This window comes from Pimephales promelas, chromosome 10, assembly GCF_988280905.1.
Source record: "Pimephales promelas chromosome 10, fPimPro1.hap1.1, whole genome shotgun sequence".
NCBI classification, from domain to species: Eukaryota; Metazoa; Chordata; class Actinopteri; order Cypriniformes; family Leuciscidae; genus Pimephales; species Pimephales promelas.
The window spans coordinates 3,431,359-3,448,533 of record NC_142778.1 but is presented as its reverse complement, the minus strand read 5'-3'; the positions used below and the strand labels follow the sequence as shown (position 1 = coordinate 3,448,533).

The 17,175-nt window shown below is 40.2% G+C and overlaps 2 protein-coding genes across 11 annotated transcripts in view; both read right to left on the bottom strand.

Annotated features, from left to right (window-relative positions):
- Positions 1 to 1,056: 1,056 nt before the first annotated feature.
- Positions 1,057 to 10,042, bottom strand: dact3b (dishevelled binding antagonist of beta catenin 3b). 2 transcript variants are annotated; one of them, XM_039647649.2, is made up of 5 exons: positions 9,938 to 10,042; positions 9,565 to 9,814; positions 4,089 to 4,224; positions 3,254 to 3,346; positions 1,057 to 2,826 (listed from the first exon to the last, which is right to left on the bottom strand). In XM_039647649.2, the coding sequence occupies exons 2-5, from the start codon at positions 9,772 to 9,774 to the stop codon at positions 1,487 to 1,489; spliced, it is 1,779 nt and encodes a 592-aa protein (XP_039503583.2). In that variant the 5' UTR covers positions 9,775 to 9,814; positions 9,938 to 10,042; the 3' UTR covers positions 1,057 to 1,486. The 2 variants fall into 2 exon arrangements, with proteins under 2 accessions (XP_039503583.2, XP_039503582.2); XM_039647648.2 differs by lacking the exon at positions 9,938 to 10,042 and having other exon boundaries at positions 9,565 to 9,924.
- Positions 10,043 to 10,705: 663 nt separating this feature from the next.
- Positions 10,706 to 17,175, bottom strand: part of gramd1bb (GRAM domain containing 1Bb) — a 132,448-nt gene continuing 125,978 nt past the window's right edge. For 6 of the 9 annotated variants that reach the window (XM_039647567.2, XM_089135287.1, XM_039647570.2 and 3 more), the window contains 2 exons: positions 16,355 to 16,478; positions 10,706 to 16,277 (listed from right to left, as the gene is read on the bottom strand). In XM_039647567.2, coding sequence (XP_039503501.2) covers positions 16,188 to 16,277; positions 16,355 to 16,478 — 214 coding nt within the window. In that variant the 3' untranslated portion in view covers positions 10,706 to 16,187. The remainder of the gene's footprint in view (positions 16,278 to 16,354; positions 16,479 to 17,175) is intronic. The other 3 variants (XM_039647568.2, XM_089135288.1, XM_039647576.2) reach the window with 1 other exon arrangement.

Here is a 17,175-nt window from a genome sequence, read left to right as displayed (position 1 = left end):
GAGTTTGTCTATGTAGCAGCAAGAACATGAAATATTCCAGTCCTCCAATGCACTAGGTGGCGCCAATAACGAAGCTATGTGTTATCAAACTTCATAAAGTATAAATACTAATTAGTTACTATAAATGTCGAAAAACCTGCAGTACACTACAAATGCGTATTAACAAACATGCTTCAAAATCTGTATCAAGTAAACTTCATTCTCATACTGTGCAAACTAAAAACAACACCTGGGACATGGCAGGCAAAGTGGTACGTAGTACTGATAATGATGCCTCCGTAACTCCAGGCACATCCTGCCGTGTGTGTGTGTGAGATGAGCTGTGAAAATTGCCCTCTTTAAAATGCTAAACTAATGAGAATCAATTCCAGGTGAGCGAATATCTCTCTTCATCCTGCAGTTTGTTCTCTGAGTATTTGCTTGTTAAAATATTCCCAGGACAAATATTTCCATTCTGCATTACACAATGAATCATCATCAGCAATGTAGGATTGAAATGGCTTTACGTCATAATTCTGCCCCTTTACAGTTTGAGACCAGGCTTGATCCAGTTTAGATCTCTCATTTCTAGACTTGTAGTCAAGACCGCCTGAACCGAGACCAAGACACAACCAAGACCAGAGCGTATCGAGACCAAGACAAGACCAAGACTAAGACCATCAAGGCCGTGACAAGACCGAGACCATGTAAAAGTGGTCTCGAGACCAAGACCAAGACCATCAAGGCCGTGACAAGACCGAGACCATGTAAAAGACCAGTCTCGAGACATCCATCACTACTCATCTCTCCTCTATTCTCCTGCCTCTATTTCACTGTCTTGTCAATAATCAATAACAAAATAACTTAAAATTTTAAGTAGGGGGAAAGCTAAAATATATAGCTATGGTAATGAAAGAAAGCATTAAGGGCATGCCAGAGAAGCTGAGGGAAGTGATTTACAAACATTACAGACTTATGGTCTTTTTAGAGGGATAGCGTACCACAAAATGATCATCTGATATAATCTCTTAATGGGTTTGGTGTGCTTTGTGGGTTTGCTTTGTATCTTGTGGTTGCGTGTCATCAAATCTTTTATTAACAAGAAGAAAGATACAAGAATCCCAGAAGTGAAAATCAAGACACAAAATACAAGAAGAAAGAAAGAGGGGACGGACTTCTAAACAAATCTGAATCCGGTCTGGAGTCTGGAGTCCAAACGCTCTGTTGGATCTCAAAAGCAAACTGTGCCAATATACACTCACAGTATGCTGTAGTACTACTGAAAAATCTTGATACTAACCTTATGATCTTCTGAATCGTTAAAATATTGTTGTGAGCACACCGTGAGTTTTTAAAAGTTTGAATGAAGTGTGCTCATAAAAGGTCTGTTGAGTCGGTATTCTCACTTGAAGCTTGGACCCGGAAAGTATTCAATATGTCACGACTTAACAAGCAGATTAAGTGAAGTTTTCAAATGAATTTAGTGGAGAAATAGTCACAGTCAGTCTCATACAGTGGTCATTAGTTTGAGGGAGCCTGAACGAAAACGCATGATCTTCTTTTTGAGCGCATGAGAGGCTTTAATCTTGACCACAGCATTGGAGGGATTCTGTGCGGAAGAGGAGGAGGAGGAAGGGGGCAAACGTGGAGGAAGTTGTTGAGGCCAGACCAGCCCTCCGCTCTCATCTGAGTCGCTGGACACTGAACTGGTCCCTGGAGAGAAAGTCTCACTTAGACTGGAGTCGGAACCATTGGGCGGCGCAGGAGCGACCTGGTCCTGCTCCACAAACTGAACGCTAGTGTGTTTGACTGGTAAATGATTTCCTCTGAGTTCATGCACATCCTCTCTGAATATCCCCTCATCCTCTTCTTGACTGAGATCTGCAGTGGAGCACCAGAGTCGCTGATTGGATGGGTAAAATTCTTCCCTATGATGCCTGCCGATGTCCCGTCCCACAGTGTGAAATTTGTGCTCCGGTTGGGCGGCCCATCCTTGAGAGGCGCAACTGTCCTCGGACCGAGAGCGGCAGGTCGACTTGGTTTGTCTCTCTCCTTGAGTTGTCCACCCTTCCTCTGGAACCCTTCTGGTTAGGGACCGAAGAAGAGCCCACTTTTGAGATGGAATGGGCTGGTGTTGTTCACGGGACTCTGGAGTTGACGACGTAGGTACGCAGGTGTGATTGCAGCAGGTGTGAATGTGTGGTTTCATTGTGGGACGAAGTTTGTTGTAAACCGGTTGATGACAAGGCGAGTCGCTGCTGCTGTCGTAAACTTCTTTAACTCCATACTGATCAATTTCTAAGGAGGATTCTGGCTCCTCGCTGCTTAGGGAAGTTGGTCCAATCTGAGCACTGGGAAGGTTCATGTAATATCTGTCTTGGGTCTCGTCCTCATTCCCTTCCTCTGAAAGCGGTGCCCATTCCTGCCATTCCGATTGGTCAAGTTGAAGTTGTGGGTAACCAGGAGGGTAATTGTGTAAGTCTTGCCACCGATCGGGCTCAGAGTCGAGTCCTGCTGTAGATCTGAAGTGTCGCCGCTGCAGGAGTCTCAGGATGTACGTCTCCACACGCATAGCCTGCTGGATGTCCTCTTCGGTTGGGCCGTCATCTATCTTCACTGTAGGATCAGCCTGATTATCAGAAGTGAGGCTCATCTTGGCTGTAAGGCTTTCATTCCCATCACCCATCTGATCTGTAACCCACTGAGGACTTTCTTCGTCTTCTTCTTCTTCATCCTCTATTCCCTCTGCAATACCCTCCAATAGGGGGTATGGAGCAGAAAATGAGCGGGGAAGGCTGGCATGTACTGTGGGCTCCATATGACCCTCCCAGTCCAGCATGTAGGCATCTATCAGCATGTGAAAAATATAAATTATTTAATGAGAAATAAAACTAGTTCTAAACACCAGGGGTTTTCAAATTTTCTGATGCAGAGGACCTCAAGTATGGTGATCCCCTTGCAATCGACTCCCTTCTTTAAAAGCAGCTAGGCCTATGTTTTAGTGTAGACACTTCTATACTGTCTGGGTAAAAGGTAATAATTATATTACCAAGATTTTCATTTCATTTTATTTTCATTTCTGACCTTTCCCCGTCAATTTTCCCTAAGCACCGAGCTTGCTGGGTCAATGGGCATCAATTTGAAACCCCTAGTTTAAATCCCAAAACACTCATAGGTCCACAAGTTAATTCATAGTACTGAGAGTATAGATCAATGCTCTGATATAGAATAAACACAAACTTGGGTGTGAGACGTGATTAAAAGAAACACTCACCCAAAGATCTGGGCCTGTGACAGGAGGCAGTGAGGTTTGGAGAGGAGCAGGAACGCAGTGGAGGAGACAGACTTTCACTTTGCTCATAAAATCCTGAGGGATCAAGATAAGTTGAAATCTTATTTTCAATGTTATCTGCTTTCATTCTATTGTTCACAACATCTGAGTGTAAGTTTTTCCAGCCCGGTCTCATCCCCAAGGCGTCATATAGATTAAGCTTTTGACATTGCGTCTACATCCGATGCACATGGCACCCTTTAGCGTCAATATGAGACGCAAATATATATGGGCCAGAAGGCGCCTCCTAGTGGTCTAACCCTAACACTACCCCAGACCTAAATCAACCCATAACCGAAGCGTGTTATATTGACGCTAAAGGGTGCCATGTACGTTGGATTTAGACGCAATGTCAAAAGCATCACCTATATGACGCCCTAGGATGAGAATGCGTTGGTTTTTCACATGTGTAACCAATACGCCTCACTATTAAAATGACTTTACATGGCAACACATTTCATGACACAAAACCAGCTCATTGCATTCTGCAACTAGGTGTGCACAAGTGTATATCCGTGACCACATTGGAAGTGGTAAATGGTTGGTGTCTTGGATTACTCTTTAGTATTTAAGAAGTTCCAAGCTACAAACATGAAATATGTAAACTCAAGATCAGAGCTTAAGGAACACAAAACAAAATTGTCCATCTCATCTGTTATAACACCAACTATAACAAATACCAGGTTTTTACCAACATTTTTGTGCAGCTGTACATTGTAAAATATATCCACAACGAGTGTGCAATTTTACAGAGCACTTTCTTAGAGTCATGTAGTACCCGAGCTTGATGCGCTGGGAGTTTCCAAATCCTCATCTGTATTCTGCTCACATACGAGTCCTGTATCCACCCTCAACTCACTGAGTTGCTGTTGCAGTGCCAGCATCAGCAGACTGGGGGCACCCTGGAGCCGGTTCTGCCGGGTACAACAGAAAGGTCAATAGTGAGGGAAAGTAAAAATGAATGCATTAGGCAGACACTTTGATCAGTTCATGCATTTCCCGAGAATCAAATCCATAACCTTGACACTGGGAGCGCTCATGCGTTAATGTTTGAACTACAGCAATGTAGTAACCCAATACAAACACAATAACAGACAGATGTTGCTTTTCCACCGCATGGTAAGACTCGGGTCAGCACGACTTGGCCTGGCTCGGCTCGCTTTACTTTGGCTCGGTTTAGTACCCCTTCAAGGTGGATGGGATAATAGACTGATTGTTATTGTTGCGCCGCCACTTCATCTACTGACCACGATATAGTCATTTTTTTTTTCAAGTTGCATGCAATGGTTGTTTAAAGCAAGCTGTTGCAATGATACTGAGGTAGCTGTTGCTGACTATTTAAATCTAGAGGTTTTGGTGTCCCGTGTCGCAAATCCAATGACGCTGGAAGTGACGATTCTCATCAACGATCTGCAGAGTTTACATGTCACATTTTAGCATCGGTACGGCTCGATTAGAGGTGGTACTAACCCAGCAAACACAGAACATTCCCCTAATGGTCCCATGAGGTTATATTTTTGGGAAACAAACAATAACGTTATAGGATTGTTCCATTTAGGTTATTTTTAGGTTCCATTTTTATAACATAAGGAGAATGTTCCCTTAACCTTAAGGGAAAGTACTAGGAACGTTCTGGGAACCAAAAACTAACGTTCCCAGAACCTAAATTGGATGGGAAACAAAAAACCAGGTACTAGGTACTGTACCCAGTGGAAACTCCTCCAAAAGTGAGCCGTACCAGGGGAAAAGCGCCAATACAAGCACAAATATATAGGGCAGTTGTAGGGTACATCAGAATAATATAGTGTACTGTATATATGTAGCTCATTTTTTCCCATACTAACCTAATGTATGCCCTAGATTACCATTACTCGTCCTCACACTCGCGGTTAAATCTTAAATAATTTAAAAGGTTCGTTACATTACAGCCCTAAAAACTGGTCTCTTGAATGCATGAAAATAGTAATGATGGGTTGTGCATCTACATTATAATAATCTATTTTTTTTTTTGCGTGACAGACGGGAGTAAGACGATTTGGAAAGAAAGCTTCAAGCACATGTTTTTGTGTGCATGTCACCAGTGTAGTGTGTGCACCACTGGCAGCAGTTATGTAAGCAAATGGCATATGCACCAATCCCAGAACATCAATAATTTACCAAAGTCAGCACAGATACTGTTGAGTATACTATTTTCTAATCCTGTGGTTCTGGTTTTGTTTCAAGACCTAGCCTCATCCCCCGACAGCTAGATCAAAACACATTGTGGTTGGCACCATGTTGTAAGTGAACCTGTGTTTAATGCAGTCTGGGTCTGGGTTTTATTTTAGTTTTGTCCATGGTTTAGTTTGTCCAGATTTTGTCCATGTATGTTCCACACCTGGCCTGACCTGAGGCCTCACCGCTCAGTGTGTATTTTTGGTTTCTTGTTATATTTCGCTGGCCTATGACGCAAAGGTGGTTAAACTTGGGTCATTATTTTAACCACTTTCAGTTCAGTGTTCTCTCAATTCTCTTTCCCCCCATTATAAAGGGTATAATGATGACAACCAATGTTTGGGTGTAGAGATCCAAGACAGATGTGAGAAATAGTCTGGACAAGCTAATAAAACAAATTTTTCAGTCGACTTTCAACAATTTAGGTTGAGACAGGCTGATGCTCAAGGTTATGTTTGGAATAACTTTGTTTTATATAACATGGAGGCTTACCACAGTAATACAGGACTCGTATGATGGACAATCACAACATGAAATTTTATTTTAAAGAGGAGACATGAGTACGAGTGAAACTTAGGGCGTTTTCACACCTGAAAGTCCGCACCATGGTCCGAACCAAAGTTCATGTTTTGATACATTTTATACTTTCAGAAAGTTTTGGTTTGGTTTCACACTGCAACAATGCGAGCGCACTATAGAACTTTACGTGACGTATTTGCGTCCTGTCGTCATCATCTCTGTGGGCAGCATCTTGACATTGATTGGTTCGGTAAACGTGCGTCTGACGTCTGCGTGTTGTCAATTCGCCGGGTAACTTTGACAAACAGATGCATATCGTTGCAATCATATCGCTATTTTTATGGCATAATTACCTGCAGCACCAACTATACACAAGGCTAGTTCAAATTCGCCGAATGAATTGTGCAAAAATGTTATCGTCGACGGCAGGAAAGGACGAGAAGACTGCAAGTGGAATTCTCATTATGTCATCAGACCATACTTCAATTAAAAACCTTGTCTCCTCATCTCCCCATGTGCACAGCGGCTCATTTCTCCTACCACCTTCTGTTTTTTCTGCTTTTTGGGAACCACCAGAAATTCCTGTAAAAGGTCTGACAGTCCGAACCATACAGAAATGCTTTCACACTATAAATGAACCAAACCTTTGCTCAGTTTGATCCGGACAGAGACTACACTCTTAGAAGAAATGGTTCTATTTAGAACCAGAAATGGTTCCATCCCCCGCTTCATATATGGAACTCCAAAATGGTTCTATATAGAACCATTTTTTTGGTAAAAGGTTCTATTGGCCAAGTATGGAACCCCAGGGTTCCATAGAACCCAGAGGAACCCTTTTTTTAAGAGTGTATAGAACCTTTTAGGGGTTCCAAATACGTAGCGCTGATAGAACCTTTTAAGGTTCTATATAGAAGCTTTTCTTCTAAGAGTGCACCTCTTTTCGTCGGACCAAATTTCATCTGTTTGGTCCGGACCGTGGTCCGAGGGAGGTTTCACACCTAAAATTTGGATTCGGACCTAACTGAAAAGTCCGAAAGTTCGGACCAAACAAGGTAGGTGTGAAAGGGCCCTTAATTGACATCAGTCAATATCTTGATGTTTGAAATCAAGTAGGATTTGATTTCACAACCAGAACTGGCTTTTTGAAATTCTCATTGGACAATTCATAACAGTGTCAGACTCGGAGATTTGCTGATATTTGAGTCAAATGATGGAACACTGCTTTTTATGTTCTTGCAACACACCATTTCCATTGAAGTCAGCAGGTTTGCATCACTGCTTGAATTCACCTGGTCATTCTCATGACAAAAAATAAGACGAATTGAATCGCTCATAAAACCATGGCAACATGGTTTAGCGGCTGAGTTCAAAAGCTCAAGTGCATGAGTATAGAAAGGAAAAAAAGAGGACAAAAACAGAGAGAGAGAGAGAAATCCAGAAATCCATTCAATATGATTTTAGGTCTGTCAGATGTGAACAAGCAACCCCCCCGCCCCCCAATGAAAACATGATCCAGTTTGGATGATTTCAGAGCTAATATCAGCTATTCTCTCTGAAGTCTGACTCAAGCTCGTCATGCTTCCCTTGGAGATCTTTGATTCTGCTCCATGATTAGCTGTCGTGCGACGGATCAGCCGGTTTGGTGTCTCACCCTCCAAGGCCTCACGCATTAAAGCATGCAGAAGGCAGCAGTCTATTTGATTATCACAGAAACAGACAGGACCTGAGGGAGATCAGGCTGCATGTGTATTCTCATTATCCAGATGCCGTGAGCGCCTTGCCTTTAATGTGCCAAAATGGGACACACAACCAGTATCCTACTTCTACACACACACAAACACCACCCTGCCCCCACTATATCAGTATACACACACATCAACATAACAGTCCTGAAGTCCAAACTACATCACTGCACTAATCAACACATCCACAGCAACTACAGCAGGAAAACTTTGGCCTTGAGGGTTGATCGTGTGTTTGAACAGACGTTGGTTGTACTGTACAAACTAGCTGTAAAGCACAGAGATTATTAAAAAAATGGAATATAAGGATTTCTCACAGTTACTTTGCTAATTATATAATTAGTAATAGGGTGCCTGTGTAATTACATGTTACCCACAGGGCTGAGAGTGCGAGTGTGAGCACAGCACTCCATCCTCGCTTTAGTTGCCCGAGGACTAGAACAAATTGGATTCATTATTTAATTGGTTAATTAACAGCTGAATTTTGAATCGGTCAGGAAAACAAAATAGATAGATAGATAGATAGATAGATAGATAGATAGATAGATAGATAGATAGATAGATAGATAGATAGATAGATAGATAGATAGATAGATAGATAGATAGATAGATAGATAGATAGACAGACAGACAGACTCTCTTGCTGACTGAACTGAAGGATGTTTCCGGTGGTCGCTGAAGCGGAGCGCGTGGCCGCTGACAGCTCATTTGGGTGATGCGTCTCAAGCGCACGCGCCCGTCCCGCGAGAGTCTGGCTTATTAATATTCCGCTCCATGCGCCTTTTGTCTGATCCCTCTATGTGGGAGAAACTCTGGGGAAAAGAGAGACCACTGCTTATTTGATTTCTCTCACCGCCTTTTCACCGGCCTTTTATTGAAAACTGAGTTAGAGTGCATGTGCCCGAATCCCCTGCAGGCAGACATACTGATGGACAGGTAATGAAAGCACAGGAGGGACTATGCGCTCAATTAGTTTATGAATTTAACTTTGATAAACACTGCTTCCTCAGCCACTTATGCAGACGAAAAACGCAGTTAAAATAATAATAATAATAGGCTAATAATAATAATAATAATAATATAAATATTAGCCCAACCTGTTTCGAAACGAAATGTATAGACTTTTAAGCCATGACTCTTAATGATAATTAGACCACAACATAACATTTAATATTATATAAATATATTTAAAACAAGAAATAGCTAAATATTTCTAAGGGTAGGAATTGATAAGTCCATACGAAACGAACAATGGATAGTTAAGGACTACACGCCCCGCCCTCTTTTCCATTTGCACATCAATCACAGCTGTCAAAAACATTCACGTGCTGTGAAAAGAAATTGTTTTTATTTATACAGCACAACCTCTGCTAAATGGTATTATAGTGGCATATTCGTGTCATAACATCGACAGTTTTCACGTAACACCAAAAAGTGGGCTACATATTTTAAACTAATAAAGGACATTGATAGGCTGGTTTCATTAATTAACTTTTAACATTCATGGACCCATATGATTCCACAAAAAGGCACTTTAAATTGGCAAAAAATGTTCTTTAAATATTCTTTACGCTACACTAAAGAAAACAATGTTTCTTTCAAGAGCGAAAATGTTACTTGGTGGACAAAAAAATAAAAAATAAAATAAACAACAAAACATGACCACCACTCGGTCTTTTAAAAAAACTTTTTCCAATACTTTGTGAATATCCACATCTCCATAAAACGATAGAGACCCTCTGGAGGGAATTCCGCGAGGCTGTTTTTTTAATCACCTACCAGCTGTAGTCTTAAAGTGAGCTGCTCCTGTTCTCTGCTGCTGCGAGCCGGACCAACATCACCCCAGACCGGGCATCCCGGCTGCGAGTCGCCGAGCGACAGGGCTCCGAGAACCAGACTCTCCTGCCGCTGCTTCAGGATCTCCAGTTCACACAGCCACGCGAAACTGGCCTCCAGACGCTGTTGAGTCCTCCTGTGCTCTTCCATCATCTTCAGAGGAACCCCGGTGTCCACCAGGAGCCTCCTCACCCTTCCCAGCAGAACAAAAGCAATCAATCTTTCAATTTAATCTGCGTCAGCCTGCTTCTGCTACAACTGTGCACGTTTATCACGTCACAAAGAGACACATATCCATCTGGGTTGAGTGTTTTACCCTAATAACACGAGCCTCGGATGCTCATATTCCTGCGGTCGGACAATATTTGGGCATCAGTTTTGAAGCTTTTCCACAAGCATTGCTGTACATTGAGGTGTTCCCTGCTCATTAGAATATTCCGCCCTTCCCGCTCTGATTGGTTGTAAACTCACGGACACCGCCCTCCTGAGGATCTCCCACACTCTCATTGGTCAATCCACAGCTGATTCATTTGCATACCGTCCATGGCTGTCGTCGTGACGGGTTGAATGGATGAATGAATGGACGCCGAGAATATTAATTTGTTTGGTGCGTGTGACCGACCGTCAGGCATGCGTGGATGAGTTAATAAGGATAATGAATGAATACTTGGTTAAGACATGGCATATTGTCATCTGCAGGTAGCTGGAGCAAGTCATTTAGGATATTTTGACTTTGATTAAATGAATGTTTATTTTTTGGAATTATATTTACGATTTCTTTAAACAAAACAAAAATCTAGTATGCGTCTGGCTATTACGTAATGAAAGGACTGGGTCCATCGCGTGGCTAGACATGATAATGCACATTCTCTATTGTGTGGAAAATAGATTCCATTTTAATGAGGTGTTAATTGCTTTGACTCAGCTTCAGGGACACTTCCAAACGCATGATGCAATTTTGTCTGTTGGGATATACTTGTTACACCGTGCATTTGAGAAAACAAGTACAATTTAGTAGGGCAGACTGTGAAGCATTCTAGAAACTTCAAGGGGAAACGGGGCATTCAAAATAAAACTCATAAGGTATTTTCCCAGTGTTGTTTTATTATTATTATTTGCACTCTGTCTACTTCACATAGAACAGAGAGCCACTGAATCAGAGCTTCTATTTTAAAGAAAAGTTGTTGGAAGAATGGAAAGCTGTGCACAGCACAGTTCTGCTTCCTATATCAGTGAACACTGCACATATTGTCATATACATACAGTGCTTATGGAAACGTACAAACCAGCCTGGTCTAGAGATAAAAATAGTTCAAAAAAAAAAAAAAAATACAGCAAGTCATTGCTACAGCAGTTAGGTTATGGGATGCCACAGATGGACATCTACAGAAATCAATCAGAACACTTTTTTAAGAAAATAAAACAGTTGATTTGTGAGACAGTTTGTTGCTTGGACACAGTTGTCATGTCATTCAAGGAACTACAGCAACGGTACAGTGGAAATGACATCAGTGGAACGGGTCTAGAGTCTAATGCACCGAGTATGATATGAAAATTCAAAATATAATTTAGAACAATCTTTCTTTAGACTAAATACTTCTCATTTTCTAATAGTGACAACACATTTTTCAGTTGCGAAATGCTAACTCAAATCTTTGGTCAGATACATCATGAGAAGTCGCTGCATATGAGCAAAAAGATCAGGCTGAATGTTAATCATTTTTTTTGCTCTGTTGGAGTCAGTAATGTTTACCCTTGGAGGTTTTAGCAGAAGTGAACGGGCGATTCACAAAGATAAAAACAACTTTCATTTCACATATTAGGCATTCACACACACTTACACACATACAGTACAGTGAACATGATTGTGACAGTCATACATTTGATTTTCACTCAGTTCCAAAATAGCAAACCATGAGCAAACAAACGATTCATCTTTTCTCTCAGAAATCAGAATACACACCCAACAACCTATACAGATGCACTCTAATGCCAAAATAAAAGCTCTTAAAGGTGCAGTGTGTGATTTTCTAGCGGTTCGGTTGCGAGTTGCACTAAGCTCACCCCTCCCTTTCGAAGAAGCTACGGTGGCTCAAACGGGACAAACATATACAGTATTTACCTGAGACAGCAGAGAATAGCCAGAGTAAGCCAAGAGTGTGTAACATTGTCACTGTTTCTGTATATAAACCACATCATGGATAAAGTTTACAAAGCCATAGTCAGGTGAGGATCAAGGGTCTTAATATATAATATAATAATAGTAATCAGCTGATTGTCTCGAAAACGTAACCAGCACATTTCTCCCCATAATACACAGAGGGAGAAGAACCACATGAAGCTATGTAACTATTAGGGATAGTAATTATTAAGGGATAGTAAACTATTAGTGTTATTAATATATAAAATATTTATATTTATATAATATAGATTATGTATTTATATATATATATATAGAATTTAAGCGCAAATAATTCTTAAATATATACATGCATGCATAGGTATTTATATATACAAAATAATTCTACACAGAAAACACAAATATATTATGTAAACACAGACTTTTATTTTGGATGCGATTAATCGCAATTAATTTTTGCACAGCCCTAGTAACTATTTATTTTTTCTAACAGGGTAGTAAAAGTTTAGCTGGCTAATATGAGCTGTTACTGTGGTTGAGCTGGTTAAAGCGTAAAGCTTTGTTTAAACTCGACGCGTCCTCATTAGCACAAAGGCGCGCGGCAAAAATGACGTGATTGTAACAATGCGCGCTCCTCCGCATCCCCTAGACACCATTTACTACACACAATAGGCTTTTTTGTCTGTAGCACTGTTTGTTCGCGTTTGGCTACGGTAGAAACATGACGTCACAATATATCGACCTTCATAGAAGGGGGTGCCCGCAGTTAGGTAGATATAAATGTCTAATTCTAAGGTAATAAAAACATTACGGTTCTTTATAGACCACTGGATGTCATATTGCATTTCTGTTAATAGATACTCAAAAATGTTACACATTGCACCTTTAAGATTTATAACTGAGAGAAGATTTTAACAGTGACTAAACCAGAACTGCAACTGCATCAAACATACGCTCTGGAATAAGATGCCGGCTTCAAACACTGCACAGAGCAACACTAAAGATGGATTTGAAAGATCCACAGCAAAAACTCAATCAGATTCCAAAGCGCTGGAGTGTGGCGTAAATGATTCAAATGACATTACTGTTAATGCTTTTCTGGATAAAACGAAACAAAACCAGATCTTACATTCATTCATCAATACAATACCGTGTGGTTTGTAGCTGAAATGTTATCATATGTCCCACCAGCAATGTGCCAGCAAACATATTTACTGTATATCAGGCTTTCTGTCCCACAACGTCTCGACGTAAAGTGCCACATCATGTCGTCTCACATGAGAATTAAATGTTTTGTCTGCATAAAAAAGGGAATTTTTGCATTTCATATTCTATATAAATAAATTCTACCATCTATAAATACTATATTTGGTTTAGGCTAGAGCACTTGTGCTCTATAAAAATATCATAACTACCTCCCATGACTTTTCTTTTATTTGACCGATTTAAAATGACAAAATATGGGTGACAGCGGTCTAAATTAAAAACTGAATGAGCGGCAAGTGTAGTGTTGTTTCCTGCAGTGCTTCCTGGTCCCTGATCCCAGAAAGCACACATATGTGTGCAAGATGTCTGTTAAAGATCACTTCATCTGGAAAGCATCTGCTGTTTACTAACATCTTTAAGATGTCAGTTTAACATACATTCTAAATCATTACATCTTAAAAACATCTATTTGACATCTGACAGGGAACGTCCTATCACAGAGACGTCTATTTGATGTGTGTGTTTACTGTACATCTGGAAGACGTATTTTTTAGAGTGTTTGTTTATCTGCAATACGTCTAAACAGCAAATGCTTTCCAGATGAAGTGATGTTTAACAGACATAACATTCTTAACATACATTCTAAATAATTACATCTTATTGACATCTTCTAAACGTCTATTTGACATCTGTCAGGGAACGTCCAATAAATGTATTGCAGACGAGCAAACACTCTAAAAAATGCGTCTTCCAGATGTAAACACACACATCGAATAGACGTCTCTGTGATAGGACGTTCCCTATCAGATGTCAAATAGACGTTTAGAAGATGTTCTTAACTTACATTCTAAATCATTACATCTTAAAGACATCTTCTAAATGTCTATTTGACATCTGACAGGAAACGTCCTATAGACGTATTGCAGACGAGCAAACACTCTAAAAAATAGACCTTCCAGATGTAAACACAAGCATCGAATAGACGTCTCTGTGATAGGGCGTTCCCTATCAGATGTCAAATAGACGTTTAGAAGATGTCTTTAAGATGTAATGATTTAGAATGTATGTTAAAATCAGATGTTAGTAAACAGCAGATGCTTTCCAGATGAAGTGATGTTTAAAAGACATCTTAACATTCTTAACATACATTCTAAATAATTACATCTAATAGACATCTTCTAAACGTCTATTTGACATCTGACAGGAAACAGATGAGCAAACACTCTAAAAATTACGTCTTCCAGATGTAAACACACACATCGAATAGACGTCTCTGTGATAGGACGTTCCCTGTCAGATGTCAAATAGACGTTTAGAAGATGTCTTTAAGATGTAATAATTTAGAATATATGTTAAAATCAGATGTTAGTAAACAGCAAATGCTTTCCAGATGAAGTGATGTTTAACAGACATCTTAACATTCTTAACGTACATTCTAAATAATTACATCTAATAGACATCTTCTAAATGTCTATTTGACATCTGACAGGAAACGTCCTATAGACGTATTGCAGACGAGCAAACACTAAAAAATACGTCTTCCAGATGTAAACACACACATCGAATAGACGTCTCTGTGATAGGACGTTCCCTTTCAGATGTCAAATAGACGTTTAGAAGATGTCTTTAAGATGTAATAATTTAGAATATATGTTAAAATCAGATGTTAGTAAACAGCAAATGCTTTCCAGATGAAGTGATGTTTAACAGACATCTTAACATTCTTAACATACATTCTAAGTAATTACATCTTATAGACATCTTCTAAACGTCTATTTGACATCTGACAGGAAACAGATGAGCAAACACTCTAAAAATTACGTCTTCCAGATGTAAGCCACACATCGAATAGACGTCTCTGTGATAGGGCGTTCCCTGTCAGATGTCAAATAGACGTTTAGAAGATGTCTTTAAGATGTAATGATTTAGAATGTATGGTGAAATCAGATGTTAGTAAACAGCAGATGCTTTCCAGATGAAGTGATGTTTAACAGACATCTTGCAGACGTACGTGTGCTATCTGAGCTCAGACCAAATCAAAAACAGGAATGGTGCGACAGCAGGGAACGCGTGCGAGCTGATATATGGTCGTTTCGGGGCTTTCTGAAGCCAGGCGGATGTGTAAACAGACGCCCAGTGGATTGAGCTGCTGGGCAAGAACAAGGCAGTTTGGCTTCATGTGCCGGGAGGAAGACACAAGACGTGCTAAGTGGAATGATTTCAAACGTCACACGAACACACTTACATTCACCAAAATAGACACCGATCGAATTACGATACACGTCTCAAACGTGCTTGTGCGTGTTGCCGAAGAAAACGCAGTTTAATAATTATAAACGCTTTCCATCTAGAGCTTTGATAAGTGTCCTATGTACATGAATGAACAATAAATATCTGCAATGACCTCTACATATATTGAAATATATATATTAAATCTTGAATAAAGTATATATTTCAAACATATTCATATATTTGTACTACATCTTCAAATAAATCAGGAGATATCACAGTTTAGTAATCAAAAACGATCAATCTTCCCGTCTGCGATGTCCCTTTTCACAGTCTTTCTCTGGTGCAAATACACATTAGCGTAATGGTTAACGCTTCACAGAAATGGAAGGTCCCCGTTTTTAGCGCAAATGGCCCTTTTTGAGTGAATGAAACCTTCCAGCACAGGTTTATCAAGGAAACCAGCCCTGATATTATAGATTTGATAATACGCTCAATGATCTCGTTCATCACAGCTCTCACAAATGGAAAAGGGACAGGGCAGCTGTGGCGTTACTGGTCAAAATCAAGCTAAAAAGATCATTTTCCTCATTCTTTGTACCAATGAACCAATAAAAACACTTCAAAAGAAAGGAGGGCTAAGCATGCTTCCTCGTGTCCGTTCCGTTCCTCTGACAGGAGTGTACAGTAACATCCTCGGAAAGAGAACCTGAAAGAAAGCTGGAACAGTGATGGGCGCACTCGGACCGTAACCGTCCCACAATTCCACGGGACAGATACGGCCCCACTTCCCGTAGGTTGACTTGGATCCACTTGGATCGTCCGATGGCAGCATCTGGTCCATCTCTTCTTCTTCTGGTCTCTATCAAGCGTCTCTTTTGTTTGGTATGCATAGTCAAACACGCACAGATGGGCCCTTTGTTTTTTGCCTTTCGTTCTTATACGTGGCTCTACATTGCACAGCGCTCCCTGGTGGCCTGGAGGGTGACTGTCAGTAATATCGACTCCTCTCCTCGTCCGAGTCCGAGTTGTAATCTCGCAGTCCCACACCTTTCTGTAGGTTCAGTAAGGAATCCTTCATCTGTGTGGAGACACATGCATATTATAATAACAACCACGTTCAATAAAATCACTTCGGCGTGTATGCAGACATATTACCTGATCCAATAACAGTACTGAAGATTTGATGATCTCTCTCCATTTCTGCAGCTCAGCGTCATGGCACCTCTGCTGGGACTCCAGGAGCTGTGCCCATTCCATCTGTGTCTGCGGCAGCTTACTGCTGAAACACAACACACACACACACGGTCACAAAAACACCACAACTCGGTGATCTTCATGGGTCTGTTGAGTGAGTTTAAAGGGATAGTTCACACAAAAATTAAAATTAGCGAATGATTAACTCATCCTGAAGCCATTCTAGGTGTATAGGTGCTTTCTTCTTTCAGACGAATACAATGCTAGTAGATATTATGTGTGTGTGTATTTATATAGATATATTTAATGAGAAATAGTTTTTCTTGTGTATGATTGTGCATTGGTTGTGTATATTTTGGTATATGTTGATTGTGTAGTGTGTTTTACTCGTTTGTGTAGTGTGTTTTACTCGTATAACCCTGGAAAAAAAATGTGTAAATGTTTCCACAAAAATATGAAGCAGCAAAATCAATCATGTGACACTGGAGTCAAATTCAGCTTCGCATCAATCAGGAATGTACGGAGGCGTATTGCATTCACTTGAAGAAAAAAAAAAATCTGAATTAACGAGTTAATTTTTCATGAGAAAAAAAAAATTGCTCTGTTTTTCTGAATTAATGAGTTAATTTTTCATGAGAAAAAAAAATTGCTCTGTTTTTCTGAATTAATGAGTTAATTTTTCATGAGAAAAAAAATTGCTCTGTTTTTCTGAATTAATGAGTTAATTTTTCATGAGAAAAACATTTTTTCCTCTGTTTTTCTGAATTAATGAGTTAATTTTT

Bases quoted from the DNA above. Each gene is read 5' to 3' on its own strand.
- dact3b (XM_039647649.2), bottom strand. From the start codon at position 9,774: ATGATGGAAGAGCACAGGAGGACTCAACAGCGTCTGGAGGCCAGTTTC. The intron at 4,225-9,564 runs GTAGGTGATTAA...TGTACCCGGCAG, and splicing joins TCACTTTAAGACTACAGCTG to AACCGGCTCCAGGGTGCCCC. The intron at 2,827-3,253 runs GTGAGTGTTTCT...ACATGCTGATAG, and splicing joins TCACAGGCCCAGATCTTTGG to ATGCCTACATGCTGGACTGG.